The 18,345-nt window shown below is 41.8% G+C and overlaps 2 protein-coding genes and 1 pseudogene across 4 annotated transcripts in view; all 3 read left to right on the forward strand.

Moving 5' to 3' along the window:
* LOC308084744 (aldehyde dehydrogenase, mitochondrial-like) overlaps positions 1–11,748 on the forward strand; it is a 12,403-nt gene extending 655 nt beyond the window's left edge. Inside the window, exons 2-14 of one of the 2 annotated variants that reach the window (XR_013933113.1) lie at positions 2,223–2,327; positions 3,321–3,461; positions 4,550–4,629; positions 5,803–5,914; positions 6,683–6,811; positions 6,945–7,058; positions 8,104–8,206; positions 8,334–8,518; positions 8,901–9,065; positions 9,206–9,363; positions 9,764–9,878; positions 10,935–11,576; positions 11,609–11,748. Coding sequence is in view for 1 of the 2 variants with exons in the window: in XM_080427593.1 (XP_080283719.1) it covers positions 2,223–2,327; positions 3,321–3,461; positions 4,550–4,629; positions 5,803–5,914; positions 6,683–6,811; positions 6,945–7,058; positions 8,104–8,206; positions 8,334–8,518; positions 8,901–9,065; positions 9,206–9,363; positions 9,764–9,878; positions 10,935–10,967 (1,440 nt within the window). In the remaining variant the exon portion in view is untranslated. Of the gene's footprint in view, positions 1–2,222; positions 2,328–3,320; positions 3,462–4,549; positions 4,630–5,802; positions 5,915–6,682; positions 6,812–6,944; positions 7,059–8,103; positions 8,207–8,333; positions 8,519–8,900; positions 9,066–9,205; positions 9,364–9,763; positions 9,879–10,934 lie in introns of both variants that reach the window. The other variant, XM_080427593.1, reaches the window with a different exon arrangement.
* An 896-nt stretch (positions 11,749–12,644) lies between these two features.
* Positions 12,645–14,420, forward strand: LOC308083487 (diacylglycerol kinase delta-like; annotated as a pseudogene). Its single transcript has 2 exons — positions 12,645–12,706; positions 12,800–14,420. The product of its transcript is annotated as a diacylglycerol kinase delta-like (transcript).
* Positions 14,421–16,376: 1,956 nt separating this feature from the next.
* On the forward strand, positions 16,377–18,095 carry LOC308083488 (ADP-ribosylhydrolase ARH3-like; the record flags this gene model as incomplete). The annotated part of the gene is made up of 2 exons (XM_080425801.1): positions 16,377–16,423; positions 16,916–18,095. 2 exons carry the CDS (start codon positions 16,377–16,379, stop codon positions 18,093–18,095), a joined length of 1,227 nt encoding a protein of 408 aa, XP_080281927.1.
* Positions 18,096–18,345: the final 250 nt, after the last annotated feature.

Genomic DNA, 18,345 nt, shown 5'->3' on the forward strand with positions numbered 1-18,345 from the left:
GAGTACTTTTACTTTTGGTGCATTAAGTACATTTTGATGCCAATACCTTTGTACTTTTACTCAAGTACATTTTGAATTCCAGACTTTTACTTGTAACAGAGTATTTCTACATTGCAGTATTGATACTTTTACTTAAGTAAACAATTTGAGTACTTTTTCCACCACTGACACTGTGTTTATGTGAATCTCATGTGACAGTGCGAGAAGAGTTGACAAACCTGCAAAATGCGGTGTGACCGCGTTATGTATGTCAATTATCAAACTTGTTGTCAGTGCATGCATGGCCTTAAAAAGTGATATTTTGCAGTTAGGAGCTGTTAATTTGACATTTACCTTCTAAAATATAGAATTGGGACTATTTTTGCACTACATAATAACTTATAACTGTTTTTCATATCAAAATCTCAGTCCAGCTCAGTTTACACATTTCATAAAATGAGTAGAACTTTTGGTGCTCTCATACAGATAACATAAACTCCAACATAAGAAGAATGTTTGCATCAACATGTTGCAGACATTCTCCTAAAGTTAGAACACTAAAAGATGAATGAAATAAGTTTTAATGTGGGAAATATCTTGGTGCCTCGTTGGTTGGTTTGTTTTAGACAGAGGCCTCTTGACACAGATTGTTATGTAACCACTTCAGGTCACTGGGCGAGCAGCCACAGCACACACGGATGCGCGTACACGCACATACACAGCAAATTCCTCCTGGTAGAGAGATATCCGATCAAATGTTTACCAAGGATGTGTCTCACATGTGGATGTGTCATCTGATTCCAGCCCTCCCTCATCTAATCTTTTATTTTCCTTCCTCTTTCTATCCTTCATTTTATTTTAACCCTGATCTTTCTTGTCTCCCTTCCTCTCGTCCTCAACTCTCTTCTCCTTTCCCATGCTCTGAACTTGCATGTGATAAGAGTGTGCTGGACAGTGTCCAGTCCACAGGGGTTGATTTGAAACTGATAAACTCATATTTGAAGGGTTGTTTTGAAACTGAACTCATATTTGAAGGGTTGTTTTGAAACTGAACTCATATTTGAAGGGTTGTTTTGAAACTGATTAACTCATATTTGAAGGGGCATGAAAGGCAAGGTTTGTTTTTCCTGTACAAGATAAAGACTACAGAAGTGGCAGGCTGCATAAGGCTGACCTTAGACTCTCACCGTGATATGAGCAACGCAGCTAATGCAATTAATAATGGCTGTGTTTAATTGATTGAAAACTTTATTAACAGTTTGCAAATAGTACAGTGGTACGCCCTAAGGGCTTGTTTTCATCGTGGTCCTGTGTATTCAATTCATAAAGATATTAAAAGACATGTAATGATATACAAGACATCATCAACACTAGTAGCAATAAAACTTATATGTGCAGTAAAGGATATACGTACATCTATGTGTGTATGTACAGTTAAAGATAAGCTGACTTCAGCTGGTCATTTCTTGGTGTTAAGCTTAGACTTTACTAGGACCAGTTACAAATTGCCGACGGGTGCCCTTTTATGGCGGTTTTGAAGGAGGATAAGGAAGGACTCAGGAGTAACACTACTTTTTTAGATTTAGTTGTGCCAATGTGCAAGCATGGAAAATAATGTTGACTGTTGAATGTGCTTGATTGCACATTGGCATTTTATTATCTTCGGCTGTTGTACACTTTATTATCTTTGGCTGTTTTACACGGAAGCAACTACAAAATTGGCATATGCTAGGGTTCCATTCCCTTTTGGTGACTCATTTAAAGTGCAGATACAGCACTATATTGTATGTTAATGGGTTTGCCTTATACTTTGTTGCCAGTAATAATCTCCTCTTTCATGTCAAGAAAAGAGTAGAGAGTCTTGTGTACTATTTATGCAAGAAATGCTTTAAAACCTGATTAAAACTTTGACAATGAAATTGCACTGTCATGTATCTGGCAATATTAATGTGTTCTCTTCGTCTCATCTTTTAATTTTATTTTTGTACAATGACTAAAGCATTTTCAGTTGGAGGAAATTTTTTATACATGCACTTTTAAACTTGCGCTCCAGATTTGACTGTATGCTAAATAACAATCACCATAAATAACAAACATTTTCTTCCTTAATAATCGACCAGGCTCTTAGAGGGCACTCTTATATTAACTCGTATAGTGTGTTTTAGCCGAATTAAACTGAGGATGGAACACTAATGTAAATGCAACTTTGGTCCGTTGGCAAATCAGACTTGTTTTTGCTTCAGCTGTTCATCAACAACGAATGGCAGGATGCGGTGAGTGGCAGGTCCTTCCCTACCATCAACCCAGCAACCGGCGAGGTCATCTGTCAGGTGGCTGAGGGCGACAAGGTACTCACTCACTCACTCACTCACTCACTATCAAGTTAAGTTACTCTGAGAGGTTGAGACTAGAACATTCTCTGCTAACAAGTAAAGACCTACATGAAATCCCCCCCCCCCCCACCCGACGCATGATCTTCAGCTGACCGACAACCTTGCTGCCACAGGTTATGATGATGATGATGACTAAATTCTGATTAACTGTTGCAGCCCTGTTTTAACTTGATGGTCCATGTACAAACAACATAGGCTGTATATTCTTTGTGGTATGTGTGTGTATATTCAATCAAACAATGATCTATAGCTGCAGTATCACAAGCCTAGAAATAAATACTAATAATCGGGGACACTCAAAATAAATCGTGGACTGCCCCTCCCACAATGCTGAAGTGATAGGATGGAAGACAGCCGACGATGCCAACTGATCAATACTGAAGCTAACATTTCATATCACACCATATGCAGCACATTTGTAACTTTCACCAACCAAAATGACCCACCACCCCCCCACGTGCACACATTTCTTTCTCCCAGAAGTGGATCATTTTATTGAAATATGTTTCAATAATCAATTAAACTCACGCCTTGTTCTTGCCCTCGTGCACCTTTGTGCAATGTCTATTATGTACAATAATCTAACATCGTCACTAACCCCATTGGCTCCTCAAAACTGTCGGTCAAACCACGTAACTCCAACTTTGGAGATGGTCCATCATTGATTAGAATGACGAAGTCATCTCTACATTAATGGTCAAAAACCGAGTCCTAACTGCACTTGAGTTGTATTTGGGTAAAGTAATAATATAAGGACACATTCAAGTATGACAGTGTATAAAGTCACCATACAAATTGATGAGGCAGTATTGTGGTGTTCCTGAAAAGTAAATATTTTGGACTGGTTTCTGCCCGACAGCAGAGATATACAACATACATGGCCATAAAAGTGTGCGTGCTTGTGTAGACTTACTCATTGTTAATTGTGTGATGGTCCTATTTTTCCAGGCGGATGTAGACAAGGCAGTGAAAGCGGCACGTGACGCCTTCAGGTGGGGGTCACCGTGGAGACGGATGGATGCCTCGCACCGTGGGCTGCTGCTCCACCGATTGGCCGACGCTATTGAGAGAGATTCTGCCTACCTAGCTGTGAGCCACAAATTTCATTCCAGAGCTTACTGTAGATTAGAGATACCCTCCTTGATGCCAAGGAGGAAAATGGATTTGAAACAGATCAAAAGTTGTCCTGGGTTCCAAGAACAGTGAGTTATCTGCCCTTTCCAATGATTGAATTAATTATTATATATATTAATTATATATCGTCATCACTATAGCTAAGTTAAGTTGTAAAATAAGTGCTAGACCAGTAACCACTAATCACATAAAATGATCTATCAGGTGGACTATTACAATATCCATAATTGTAAACAATATCTAGTTTTACTTCACTTTTATTACAGTTTAGGCAACTTATACAACTGTATTGAGCAATTGTAACTACTGGTTTTCAATTTGTCTTACAGTTGTATCTTGAGTCTGCAGATTAATGCTATAAAATAAATCACAGCTCAGAAGTATTGTATAAAATGAATAAACAGTTCAAGTATTAATTTGGAAGGAACAAAACAAAGAGGGGAAAAAAGGGTGTGTGCAACAAGTATACTGTAATGATTTGTCCCAGCTTGTAATACTTTATCAGTTTGAGCTACTCCTAATCTACGAGGGCCCGTCTGGTTTAGATGACAAAGAAAGGAGGGTGTGTGTTTGATACTGAGCTTATATCAACTGAAAACCACATTGTCCGTTTACATGTTCCTTCAATGTTTAATGGATAATTCTATGGATACATACTTGGGGAGGGACATGTTTACATTTGGCTGTGAGATTACAAATCTGTCTACTCACATTTGAGCTTTAAAATCTGATCACATGACATACTAGTTGCTGGTACAGTACACTATAGTTTGTGTGTGGGTGGGTGTTTCTCTTGTACAACAAAATTGCACAACTCCATCTGCACCTACAGCGACTTAGTATTTGTTTTTATATCGGGTCATTTAGATATTATTTTCCCTTCTTGTGGCCCAAAATAGTCTGTTTAATGTAATTAAATGTATTCCACAAGCATACTCTTGTGCCTAATTTATATTCGACTTAAAAAAAAAAAATCTCGTCTATAATGACAATGGGGACACCAGGTGGAAAGTGGTTAAAAGATTGTATTTTTTCCCCGATAGGAACTAGAGACACTGGATAATGGGAAGCCATATGCAGTGTCCTACAGTGTGGATCTCCCCACTGTGGTCAAATGTCTGAGGTAAACGCACACACGCCAGCATGTCAGGAACACAGCATACACACACACGCACACACACAACTTTAACCATGTATACTTTGGCTCTATACTAGGCCTGCTTTTTCCCCTCTACAGCAAATCTCTTTGCTGAAAACAAGCTCACAATGCTTGGCAATGTGAGCTTGTTTCATGAGCTTGAGGTTTGGGAAGGCTAATATTTGACCAACTATTATGTACAGCAGTAAGATGAAGTCACTGACCTTCATGAGATAAAGTTAATTGATGCAATAGCCTTGCAAAGTCTAAAAACAACAATGCTTCAGTTTCAAAATTAAAGAACACATTTATTAATCAGACTACTTGAATTAATGTATAAATGATTATCTAAGGTGCAAGAAAGCTCGCTTACTTTTGCTCGGAGAGACTCGGGGACACTGACACGTGGGCCTGGTCACAAACTGGGATTCTTCTGTTTCCCAGGTGGCCTCTCCCACTCAGCTACTGCCACCCATGGGGGGTGGGGTGTATGGAATTAATTAACTCTATGAAAAGCAAGCAGACTACGCGTTTGGTCTGTGTATCGATCTTAACGCACTCCATACGGTCTGGTGTGTCTCTGTAACTTCAGCTAAGCATTTTTCCAATCCTGTACAACATTGGTTACAAAAGTGACATCTCTAGCCACTGCTGAACTGAAAATCCCTGCAAAAACCGAACGTAGTGTCTGCTTATTTACTGTATATGAGAAGAGATGGAAAGCTTTTCTTTTTCTCCCAAGTCTGTAAACCTGTGGGTCAAATTCCCAGCGCTAGCGTTGTCCCTACTCCTGGCTCATCGGTCCTCTCTGTAGGCCTATTGGTAAAATAAGTAGCAGGTGATTGGTTGTTAGCAGAAGTAGCACTCTCTGTTGTTGCAGTGAGTGCTGTTGTCACCAGGTGGCTGCAGCGACAAATTGACAAACGAAACGATATAACACAATAATCCAGGCATATCTACTGTATATCTTTAATGTGCACAATAGCCAGCATAAGATTTGGGAAGGTTGTTTTAGCCTTAGCCTTCCCATAGCCTACACTACCTGCTGCCTATTCCTGTATGAATATACTGATGCTGCAACATGACTCAGGAAAATGTTTTTCATTTCACTGTCTACTTGTTTTAAAGCGGATTGACAAACTGAATTTGCGTGTGTAGGTACTATGCCGGCTGGGCTGATAAGTGGGAAGGGAAGACCATCCCTATCGACGGTGACTATTTCTGCTACACAAGACATGAACCCATCGGAGTGTGTGGCCAGATCATACCGGTGAGGAAACACACATGAACCTACAGTATCAGATTGATCACAAAAAAAGTGTGTGTGGGGGAGTGGGGCTTTTTTAATGGTCTCTGTTATTGTCTCATAACTAACTTATTCAAGTGCAGTTTGACTCTAAAGCCATTTCTTTAGTTTTAGTAAAATGATGTATTATGTTGCCACTTGATTTTCTATTGTAGTGTTTATTACAAACCCCTGGGTAGTCATTGACCTAACCAGTTAGGCAGAGTTTGCACTTGATTTAAAACAGACCTTTTTGGTGGCAGATGCTCTGAATCTGTGACGAGAAGCATCCAGCAGCTGAACCTTTTCAGATAAGCTCATGGGTTCATATAAGGTTTTGTTATTCTGAAACGTGGCTTGGAAAGCATTCCATTTAGTGGGCGTTTCCCTCACCAAGAAACCAGTGGCAGTATTTCTGCAATGACAGAGACACAATAGAATACTGTACTTATAATGTAGAGTAACATGGCATAGTCGGTGGTCTTTCACTACTCGTGTAGGGAATGTATAAAAGTGAGAATATTTGAGAAGTACACAACACATGACATAGACTCTGCTCTCTCATTGGCTGGTGTTCTAAACTTCCTGCTTAAAACGTGGACGGGCAGTAAATCTTTTTCCCTGCCGGGTTGCGCAGTCGGTGTCCTTCCATCACTCTGCTGTTGCTCAAAGGCAATGAATTGACTCCCACTGCATAGCTTTGTTGGGATATGCATTCAATGTGTTTTGTATGTGTCTGTTGTGTCCGTGCAGTGGAACTTTCCCCTGCTGATGCAGGCGTGGAAGTTAGGTCCAGCTCTGGCTACAGGGAACACGGTGGTCATGAAAGTAGCTGAACAGACTCCTCTCACTGCTCTGTATGTTGCCAGCCTTATTAAAGAGGTATATACACTGTTACAAACCCTTGCATATACACAATTTTTCCCCTCCTCCTCTCTATAGAAATGTGTGATACACAATATACATATGTACCAACTACAATATAATATTATATTGTGATTGATGTGCGTATTAGGTTGGTTTCCCAGAAGGTGTGGTGAATATTCTATCTGGCATGGGGCCTTCAGCTGGTGCTGCCATCTCTGCTCACATGGATGTTGATAAGGTGGCCTTCACTGGATCAACAGAGGTAACCCACACACGCAGTGTAAAAATTGACCATAAATAATTTAAAATGCATGCGCACACACACACACGCGCACACAGTTAACCCTCCAGATTTGACTGTGTAGAGGCCTTTAGCTGGATTGGTTTTAACATGGTTAAAAACAAAGGGTTAAATTTGCCAACCCACATAGCGATAAAAAATGAAATAACACAAAATTACACACAAATTTTACCTGCTTGACTCACACAGCCTTATCCAGCAGCCAAGATTAGTTAATTTAATTGTTGTATCCACGCTGTTCCATTGAGGTGTGTGTGTGTGTGTGTGTGTGTGTGTGTGTGTGTGTGTGTGTGTGTGTGTGTGTGTGTGTGTGAGAAAGGTCATTTTATGTGCACATCCAGTAAGTGATTTTGTCTTCATAAACATACTGGAGTGCACGGAAAGCAGGCAGTAAAATAATAAAGGTTTATGAACCAGGACATTAAGGAAATTGGGCCACTTGCCACGAACTGGAAGCCACAACAGTCAAATTGTCAGTGTTTGTTTAACTCTTGAGTGTACAAATTGACCTGTAAGGGCCCATTTGGTTACATTTGTACATTCTCAGAGTTACAAATAGATAAATTAACACTGAAGATGTAACTGTGAAATAAAAATTAAATGCTATGATGGTCACAAAAAGATCAGTGTTCCTTCTGAAGCTTTTGAAATCTGGAAATTGTGTCATTGGAGTAGCCAAGAATAAGATGTAAAGCTACAACAGAACAAAAGTCTCAACAAAACTGTGAAAGGTTCCCCTTAAATACACTTTACTACTAAAGAGACTCCAAATGTATACATTTAAGATAACATAAATATATAGCCATGAATGTGAATATGTATTTATGTTATGCATGTACAGAATGTATGTATAGAGTCTGAAAAACGATATGTATATAAAACAAAGCAGACGCTAACTTGTATTTGATTTGGATGGAGGTTTTATCTTCTATACACCTTGCATTACTGACAGTGACCAACAGTATCTGTTTGTACATCTGTCTGTCATTGTTTGTGTGTGTGTCAGGTGGGTCATCTGATCCAGCAAGCATCAGGCAGCAGCAACCTGAAGAAAGTGACTCTGGAGCTCGGAGGAAAGAGTCCCATCATCATTATGCCTGATGCCGACAGTATGTTTTAAAATTGCACTCTCTTACAGTAGAAATAAAATGTTGCACTCTCTTACAGTAGAAATAAAATGTACTGTACAACTGTATGTGTTAACATTGTGTTGTAAACTTTGTCTCTCTCTCTCAGTGGAATATGCTGTGGAGCAGGCCCACTTTGCGCTGTTCTTCAACCAGGGTCAGTGCTGCTGTGCTGGCACTAGAACCTACGTACAGGCAGATATCTACGATGAGTTTGTGGAGCGCAGCGCGGAGCGTGCTAGGAATCGTGTGGTGGGAGACCCCTTCGACATTAACACTGAACAGGGACCCCAGGTAACAAACAAACACTCACACTCCCATATATACGCACACATTTCTTTTTACTCTTACTACTACTTTTTCTGTATCTTTCCTGTGTTTCACAACTGTGGTACTGTTAATATCAATGAAAAAAAGAGGGTCACACTAAATTAATTACATTGAAAATGTTACAGCGTAGATTGGAGTCTCATCAATAAAGGTTGTAAAATGGGGGACTTAATGCGCTTAAGTTAAAAATGTACTTTATTAAAAAGGTTGAGAATCACTGTTATAAATGAAATGTCAGAATTTGAACTAACATGATGATGCACTGAATGATTTGAGGCATGACAATGATGAAATGTAACCATACAGTATGTGATCTGAACATGACCTATTGTGGTGGTCTGTGCAGGTGGATGAGGAGCAGTTTAAGAAGATCTTGGGCTACATCAGCAGTGGGAAGAAGGATGGAGCCAAGCTGCTGTGTGGAGGAGGCGTGGCCGCAGACAGGGGATACTTCATCCAGCCCACCGTGTTCGGAGACGTCCAGGACAACATGACCATCGCCAGGGAGGAGGTACGTCTGATCCAGGATGGAATCGGGACAGACATTATTATTTCACTCCTACACACAGACTTGTGTGGATTAATGAGCAATGCTTTTAGTAGTACTTTTATGAGGATCCGAGTGTATTTGACGGCATCTACTGTCTGCAGATCTTTGGTCCAGTGATGCAGATTCTGAAGTTCAAGACATTGGAGGAGGTTGTAGAGAGGGCCAACGACAGCAAATACGGCCTGGCAGCTGCTGTCTTCACCAAGGACATCGACAAGGCTCACTACATCTCTAATGCTCTCCGTGCTGGAACCGTCTGGTAACACACACCACTACTACTTACTACTACTACTACTTTGTAGGCTAGATTGAACAACAAACGACATGCAATTAACAACTTTCAACCTGGTGCGCCTATTTTGGACACCAGGACTGTAGGTGAAACTTTTCAAAAAATAATCCAAAAAGTGCAGATCTACAAGCTCACAGCAGGTTGATGGCATGTCCTGTGTTTGTCCAACGACGAATAGCAAAGATAGCCGATCTACAAAGTATGTAGGGCTTAAGTGGTTAATAGACAAAATGCAAAAATACAATATAACACAGATCCCAGTTGCAAGAGTGCAAAAAGTACTGTTTCTTATGGAAAATCTGGTGATAAACATTCAATAACGTTTTTAAAGTACCTGTTTGTAACCTACCTGTCTGTCTGTCTGTAGGATTAACTGCTATGATGTATTTGGGGCCCAGGCTCCATTCGGAGGTTACAAGGCCTCAGGAAACGGGAGAGAGCTGGGAGAGTATGGCTTGGACAACTACACCGAGGTCAAAACGGTAAATATGAACGTCACAGCATTCATTTGTTCAGGTGCTGCCAAGTCACGCTGCATTGTCCGCCACAAGGGGGCGATGAACCCATTATAATCTAGACTAGAGCCACATAGAACTACATATTATAGCTGAAGATGATCTTAAATCAAATATTGGCATGTGGTGAGGAACTGATCATTCATAAATATCTCTGTGCCCAGAACTAAAAGGTAAAAGAATGGAAATGGTAAAATTGTAAAAAAAAAAAAAAAAAGCTCACGTCTAGAATAGAACAATTTTTGAATAGAGAAATGTTATTGGCATTAAAATACAACAAAAGCCAACGTGGATCAACACACAAAAGCGGAAACTTGTTTCCATCATGGTCCACTCCATAAAACGCAACACGGGAAAAACAAAGACGGAACAAAGTCTATTTGTCGTACGAAGAAGTGTATATACGACTATGCTTCGTTTTTATTTCTTCGCGATATCGGTAAAGAACAACCTACAGTAAAATAATCTACAGTAAAATAATCTAATCTGTCTACTTTTGTACTGTTCACAACTTGGTGAGGTAATGTCTAATTTATATGTGATTTATTGTTAGCTTGTAGATCTGATCTTGTTGACAAATTTATTAAAAGATTATTATATATATATTTTTAGTTTTTTAATGTAAACTTAAAAAAAAAGTTGTGACTGCATTATTTAATTAGGCTTTGTTAGAATGGCCCCACATGTTCAAAATAGTCCTGTAGTATTTTTGCTATCATGGCTATTAAGCAAACCAGCTATTCCATATGGCAGCAACAGGGGTACAAAGGCTACATTTTATGTTGTGTTCTCGAGGTTAAAAATCTGCTTGAATTCCTGTACTTGACTCCTTGATGGACACTTCCTGTACTTGACTCCTTGATGGACACACTGACAATTTGCTTGTTTATAAAATACTTCTATTGTCAGTTCAAAGTTTCGCTTGAAGTGTACAGTATGTGTATACTCTGTCAGAATCCTGGGCTACTAAAATGTATAATTAAGTCCGTATTGCTGACCTTTCCATATCCTGTTTTTTCTTAGGTGACCATCAAGGTGCCTCAGAAGAACTCTTAGAGCACTGGCAGAGGCTAGCCATTTAACTGTCAACCCAGGAAGCAGCGGAGAGCAGAAACAGACAGCCAATACTGTTCGTGTGTGTAGTGTTTCTTTCTGGATGTCCCTGTATGAATGCATGATTCACACAGAGGCAAATCATCTGACTTAGGTTTGTGTCCCAAACCTGCTTAAAACAGGAAACCTATCAGGTTTTTGTCATTACCTACGGTACTTATGCAGTTTGACTGCACATTGTACTATACTGCCTTTGAAATGTGCTATAAGGTGTTGATACATCGTCAGTTGAAAGTCAGATGTTCTGTCCCTGTATGAATGCAGCCACTTAAAATCCACAGTAGCTGTTGTATGTTCTGTAACTAAAATAAATTATATGAAGTGGACAGACTGGTCATGTTTATACCCACCATTTTGAATGTAACCAATGGATGAAAGTGGCATTTATTGTTGTGACTCCCTCATAGCTTTATGTTCATTTAAGTAGTTAAATTGATAATACATTGACTCATTTACACCAAAACAAGTCTTGCGTTCCCGATGACCCTAAGTTGGATTTACATAAACCACCAATTGACATTTCAAGTTGCCATGTTGGGACTGCAATTTCAGGTCTGTTAACCATGTTGGGACTTCACATTCAGGTCTGTTAAGCAAACTCTAGCTTCCTGCGTTGTCTCTCTGTCCCCTACAGCACTTATTAGAGTTATGCTATTTTTGTACGTTGGCCTGTGAACTTTGTGATAACTGAAAACATTTTGGGCAATAAAAGCATTTTCAGACATGCTGCTCTGGCTTCTTCTGTTGTGAAAACGGGTGTCATCTGATGTCAAAATGCAACACTAAGTCAACTGTACCTATACTACAGGGGAAAACCACTAGAACCGTAGCGTCCCCATTCTGGACATCATAGATCTGCTGTATTTCCTTAGATAATGTACCGCATTGGACGCTACTACTGTTCATTGGAGCAATGCACCATGTTCTTGATATGCAGCCTGCTTGACTTATTAAACCCGCTCATGTCCTGTTATTGTACGTCCTGTTTGTGAAATGTTGAACTTGCTAAGAGGACATGTGCAACTGCAATACTTGCAACCATATCCCCAAAGGCACAGGCCTGCAACTGGTCAGTCCAGACCGCTGCAATGTCTTCCAACTGGTTGCAAGTTGCGACTAGTTGCATTGGTATGGACTTACCTCAACATCTTTCATGGAAACAGAAATACACCTTGTGTAATGTCTAGTCAATATCTGTTGCCACTGCCAGTAATAGATAAAAACATTTCTGAAAAACATATTGTCTGAGCTATGCATGAGCGTCGCGCCTAGCACAGTCATGCGCAGAGCAAGGCATGTGTGAGGGCCGCCCGAACCTCTAGTATGGACAAATGTACACAAGCGGCAGGATGTGACGTCATCAACAGGACGTCATATTTTACGCCAGAGTGATTTGGTGGATGGGTGGGTGGTGGATATGAGATTATGAATTCACACAGTGATGTCAGTGTGATGTCAATGGGTCACTACCTACAGTATTTAAACCTTTCTACCTGTCATTTCCCTGCTGTTCATTTGAGAGGTTCCATCCTATGCCCCATTATATTGGAAATTGATGTTTACCATTAGTAGGCTCTAGGCATTTATTTTAATTGTATTGCTGGATGGTAATGTAATTTAATGAAAGAAAGCTGCTCTCCCTTCTGTGTCAACAAATTGACTCTGTACCAGGCCTGTTTAGGGTAAACACGCTGCCTCCCTGTATACTTAACCCTGACACTGCATGGTATTTAATTTTTTGGTATTTTAAACATTAAGTGCCCTGCTGATCCCAGCACTACAGTGTTCAGAACAGAACACTTTGAGTCTACCCAGTAGTACAGTATGGACCATTTCAGTGGGGTGCATAGCTGGTATGCTCGTTGTCACACTAAACTAACATACTGTAACGTCTGTAGAGAAGCTGTGTCTGGAGTCACCTCACATGGACTATCCTGTGAAGTGTGCAAGTTCAAGGCTCATAAGCACTGTGCTGTCCATGTGACCAGCAACTGTAAATGGACCACGCTGGCATCCATAGGCAAAGACGTCATCGAGGATGAGGAGGGGATCTCCATGCCTCATCAGTGGTTAGAGGGGAACCTGCCCATCCATGCTAAATGCACCATCTGTGATAAAACATGTGGCAGTGTCCTCAGATTGCAAGACTGGAGATGTCTCTGGTGTAAAGCTATGGTACACACTCGTTGTAAGGAGCAGCTGTCGTCCAAGTGTTCTCTGGGGTGGTATAAGGTCTCCATCATCCCACCGACTGCACTCAACAGTATTGACTCGGATGGTTTCTGGAAGGCATCCTGTCCTCCATCTTGTACCAGTCCTCTCCTAGTGTTTGTCAACTTTAAGAGTGGAGGCAACCAGGGAGTGAAGTTCCTCAGACGTTTCAAACAGCTGATGAACCCTGCTCAAGTGTTTGATCTGGGGAACGGAGGACCACACCTAGGTCTGCGTCTGTTTCAGAAGCTTGATAAGTTTGGCATTTTGGTGTGTGGTGGTGATGGAAGTGTCCGTTGGGTGCTGTCTGAGATAGACACACTAACATTGCACAAACAGTGCCAGGTGGGTGTGTTACCATTGGGAACAGGGAATGACTTGGCAAGGGTTCTGGGATGGGGTTCATTCTGCGATGATTACAAACAAGTACCTCAGATACTGGAGAAACTTAAGGGAGCTAGCATCACGAGGTTAGACAGGTGGAGTATTATGGTACATGAGACCAATTTTCCACAGCAACACTCAGCCTCTATGGTTACAGAGGACTGTAGTACTGAAAACATGGAATGTTATACAGAGAAGCTTCCGATGAATATCTACTTTGGCATCGGCCTGGATGCTAAAATCTATGTGGAATTCAACAACAAGAGAGATGAACACCCGGAGAAATTCAGGAGTCGTACTAAGAACAAGATCTGGTATGGGGTTCTGGCTATCAGTGAACTGCTAAAAACCAAAGAACAAAGAACCTACATTAACCTGGAACAGAGGATCCTACTAGAGTGTGATGGTCGTCCCATTCCGTTGCCCAGTCTACAGGGTATTGTTGTTTTGAACATTTCCAGCTATGCAGGAGGGACGAACGTCTGGGGAGGAACCAAGAGGAGTGATACATTTGCTGCTCCGTCATTGGATGATAAGGTGTTGGAGGTGGTTGCTGTGTTTGGCGTCATGCAGTTGGCTGTCTCCAGAGTTATCAACCATCAGTATCACCGCATCGCACAGTGTCGTACGGTAAAGATCACTATCCTTGGAGATGAAAGTGTTCCTGTGCATGTAGATGGGGAGGGGTGGCTTCAACCTCCAGGATTCATTCAAATCATCCACAGGAACCAAACTCAGACCCTCACCAGAGTCTGAGTGTTTGAGAGCATTCTTAAGTCGTGGGAAGACAAAGAGATGTGAATGCTCTCACCTACTGGAGCACTGTTAAATATAGGGTAATGGGGCCAGTCGGACCAACAGGCCGTCGGAAGAATGACATGGCACCATAAATTGTACCATGAGGTGGCCCAGTCTCCTGCTTGTGTTTTTTTTAGTATTTCTGCTGTGTATGGCTTAAAGGGATATTTCACTTTCGTCATTTTATCGTCTACTCAGGCTTTTGGGAGCACCCCGGACCGTTTTTAAGTTGCTTGATTCAGTATTTAGATATTTGATATTCATTTTATCAGACACGCCCCCTTCCTATACAAACCCATTGTAACTTCAAACTCCATTTTAACCATGTTAGATTCATCGGAAACACCTGTACTTGGTTCCGGTGACTGATATTGTCCTTCTAATACGTGAGGAGACCGTGTTTTTTCAATTACTTTTTTCATTTATTTTTAATATGTATTTTTTTTTTAATGAAAACAATGAAATACAATACAAAATGTAAAAAAATTAAATGAAAAAGGTAATCGAAAAAACATGGCCCCTTCATGTATTAGGAGGGCAGGATGAGTCACCAGAACCAAGGACAGGTGTTTTTGATTAATCTAACGTGTTACAACTGGAGTTTGACGTTATAATGGGTTTGTATAGTGTGGTATATTAGCCCGTATGGCTTGTAGTTATTGAACAGTATGCAAGTAAAAATCAGATAAAAGTTAAAGTCAGAAGAATAATGTGTTGTTGACTCAGACCCAGCCTGGCGTCTGCTCTACGCTTGAATCTGTAGGGGGGGTTCGTCATAACGTGTACGCACTGACCTACAAGTTTGCGTGCCTTCAGATTAGGAAGCAGGCCGTGCTTTACCCAATCAAATGTAGTGGGCGGGATTTACTGTCTGTGCTCTGCTTCCCACTGAAAACAAACCGATAACTCATTTAACTATAGCGTCCTCGGAGCAGACAACCACGGAAAGATATTCACATTTTAACTTGCTCTTTCATCATAGAAACAAGTGGGCTTATAACCAAAACGATCCATGTTCTCTGGGAGAAGTGGTGTTAGTGTTCCGTGTAGAAATATTGTTAGTGGGAATGAAAACATAGTCGCACCACCGGAAGTGAAAGGCTGAAGGCAGACCAAAACCCTGGTTTCCTTGCACAGGGGTCCACCATATAGATGGGTTTCTTGTTTGTAAACATGAGAGGATGATGCGCGCGCAGTGGAGGGATGAGCCTGTAGAGGGCGCTATTACCCGCAGCAGCTCTGGCCATTGTACATTCATAAAATGAATGGTCTTCACCGGGTTTAATGAAAGTAGATTAAATGATGCAGTTTGTAATATCTTCTTTACTCAATAAAAATGATTTGTCGGAAGTTGGATCTGTTTGTATATAATAGCAGCATTATGCCTATTATGCCTAAAATAGCAGCATTATGCCTATCTAAATCCCGAAAATAACAAGAGAGAGTGAATGGCACTTCCGGGTCGTTCTACCACCCGCATGCGCAGATTGCGCACTCTGCTCTGTGATGACGTCGCTCGGAAACCCATCTATAGCCTCTCCCAGAGCCAAGTGAAAGAGTAAAAAACAGCAGAGGGCGCTGTTTTTCCTTTTTATTTGGCGATGGGTTCCCAGATCGTTGGCAGCCTAATCTGATGCCATCACCCAGCGTTGATTGTCCTCTGGGTGAAGGCTGGAGGGATCCCTCAATCTCTTCAGGCATCCCACTTCAGACACCAGTGGGGGCCGTGGCCCTCATGACTAAAACACATTTTTGATATTTTTGAAAAATTCTTATGTCTGAAAATATGAGATTTTACAGTTTTTATTTTTAAATATTTAAAAAATAATGTGTAGGATTTTTTTTTTTAAAAGCGACCCATAATAATTTTGTCTGCAACCCACAAATGGGTCCCGACCAGATAATGCGTTGGTTTTTGTGTGTACTTCTTTTCCAATCATATGACACAGGTTTAGGACTATGGTGTTCCTCTTCTGGGTGATGAATCAGACAGATTATAAGGTAGGGTAAAACACACACACACACACACACACACACACACACACACACACACACACACACACACACACATGCACAGTACTGTTAATGTGACGCTCGAAAACAGCCTGGATTTAAAGACCACCTGAAATAAAAACAGTTTTACACTTTTAGACTAGAGCACATATTTGGTCATATAATGTTGATATAATTAACAATAGCTCCCAAAGGTCCAGTCTTAATTACTTCCTGTCAAACAAATGTGTAACGCGTGATTATATCAGCAGGCCCCATGGATAATCATGAATCATGGTTTCAGCTGATTCTCATTCTCTTCAAACGTAATTTTATTTGAAATAAAGAGCTGCCAATAAATGAGCAAATAGCCACACGCGACGTGACATGCATCGCAGTGACGTGGCGGTGACGTGGTGGTATATTGCTCTTTAAAAGGCAGAGAGCGAGAGAGGTGTCAGGGCATAGCCTCGTTTATCGGCTTTTTTTGTTTCGTATTTATTCAGGGCATGGCAGCAACAGGACGCAGCGGGTGACCCGGCACTGTCCTTATCTCGGTTTAGGGGTGCTCTGGTGGGAGCCGTGCTGGGTGATTGTGTCGGCCTGAAATTTGAGGGAGCGGCGGAGGTTCCCATGGAGGAGGTGCTGCAACATCTAAACAGCTTGGACGACGACACAAAAGGAGATGGTATTCTTGAATACAGTGACGACATAGCCATGACACGATGTGTGGTCCAGTCCCTGCTAGACCGGGCTGGGTTCGATGAGCAGGACATGGCTGGCAGGTTTGCTAAGGAATACAGTGTTTCTCCTGGCAGGGGGTATGGTGGTTCAGTGGTTCAGGTGTTGAAGAAGCTGTCCTGTCCACAGCTCAGTGATGTGTACCAGCCAGCCAAGGACCAGTTCAATGGCATAGGCTCCTTTGGGAACGGGGGGGCCATGAGGGCGGCCCCCTTCGCTCTGGCTTTCCCCGACGTTGCCGATGTCAAGAGGTTCGCCTGTCAAGGAGCCATGCTAACGCACTCCTGTTCTTTGGGTTATAACGGAGCTGTACTGCAAGCACTGGCTGTCCACCTCTCCCTGCAGGGGGCGCTAGATGTGCCCCAACAATTTATCGGCAGGCTGATCGAAGAGATGGAAGAGGTGGAGGAGGATGAGTCCGCACGCAATGAAGTCCTGAAAGAAGCAGAAAAGCCATTCTGTGAGTGCCTACACAGAGTTAAACACCTGATGGACAGGAGTACGGTCAGCATAGAAGAGGTCATCTCTGAACTGGGTAACGATATCACAGCTCTCCACTCCGTCCCCACTGCCATCTTCTGTGTGCTCCACTGTCTGCAGCCCCGAGATTGCCTTCCAGAGCACTACGGAGGTGTGGAGAGGACACTGGCGTACAGCCTGGCCCTTGGCGGCGACACAGACACCATAGCTTGCATGGCTGGGGCCATTGCCGGGGCCCACTATGGCATTGAGGCCATTCCACTGACGTGGATCAGGTGCTGTGAGGGAACTGGAGATGCCCATGTGTCGGCTGAGCGCCTTCACATGCTGTACCACCAGTCACCACAGGGGGAAGTTAGTGGGACAGGAAAGCAGGGCTGTTGTGATGAATCAGACAACAAGTCAGATACTATGAGCTGCACACAAGAAGAGAAGTTCGGAGTGACATTTGAACTGGACTTGTAATGGAGTCCAGTAATGGAGTCCAGTTGTTGTAACAGTACTTGTACTGTTACTTTGCAGACATTCTTTGTTTTACATTCTTTTGCCTAATAAAATGTTCAATCAATCAATCAAAGGGGTCAATTGGTGTGCTAGGAGACCTGTGCATCAGCATCACCATCATCACCTCTCAAAGGACACATCTGATACCAGTTGGCCTATCGCTAGAGAGCCATACTAGTGGTGCACGCTGTGAACAGAGACCGAGGACATT

Source organism: Gymnoscopelus braueri (genome assembly GCF_963280865.1).
Source record: "Gymnoscopelus braueri genome assembly, chromosome: 4".
NCBI lineage: Eukaryota > Metazoa > Chordata > Actinopteri > Myctophiformes > Myctophidae > Gymnoscopelus > Gymnoscopelus braueri.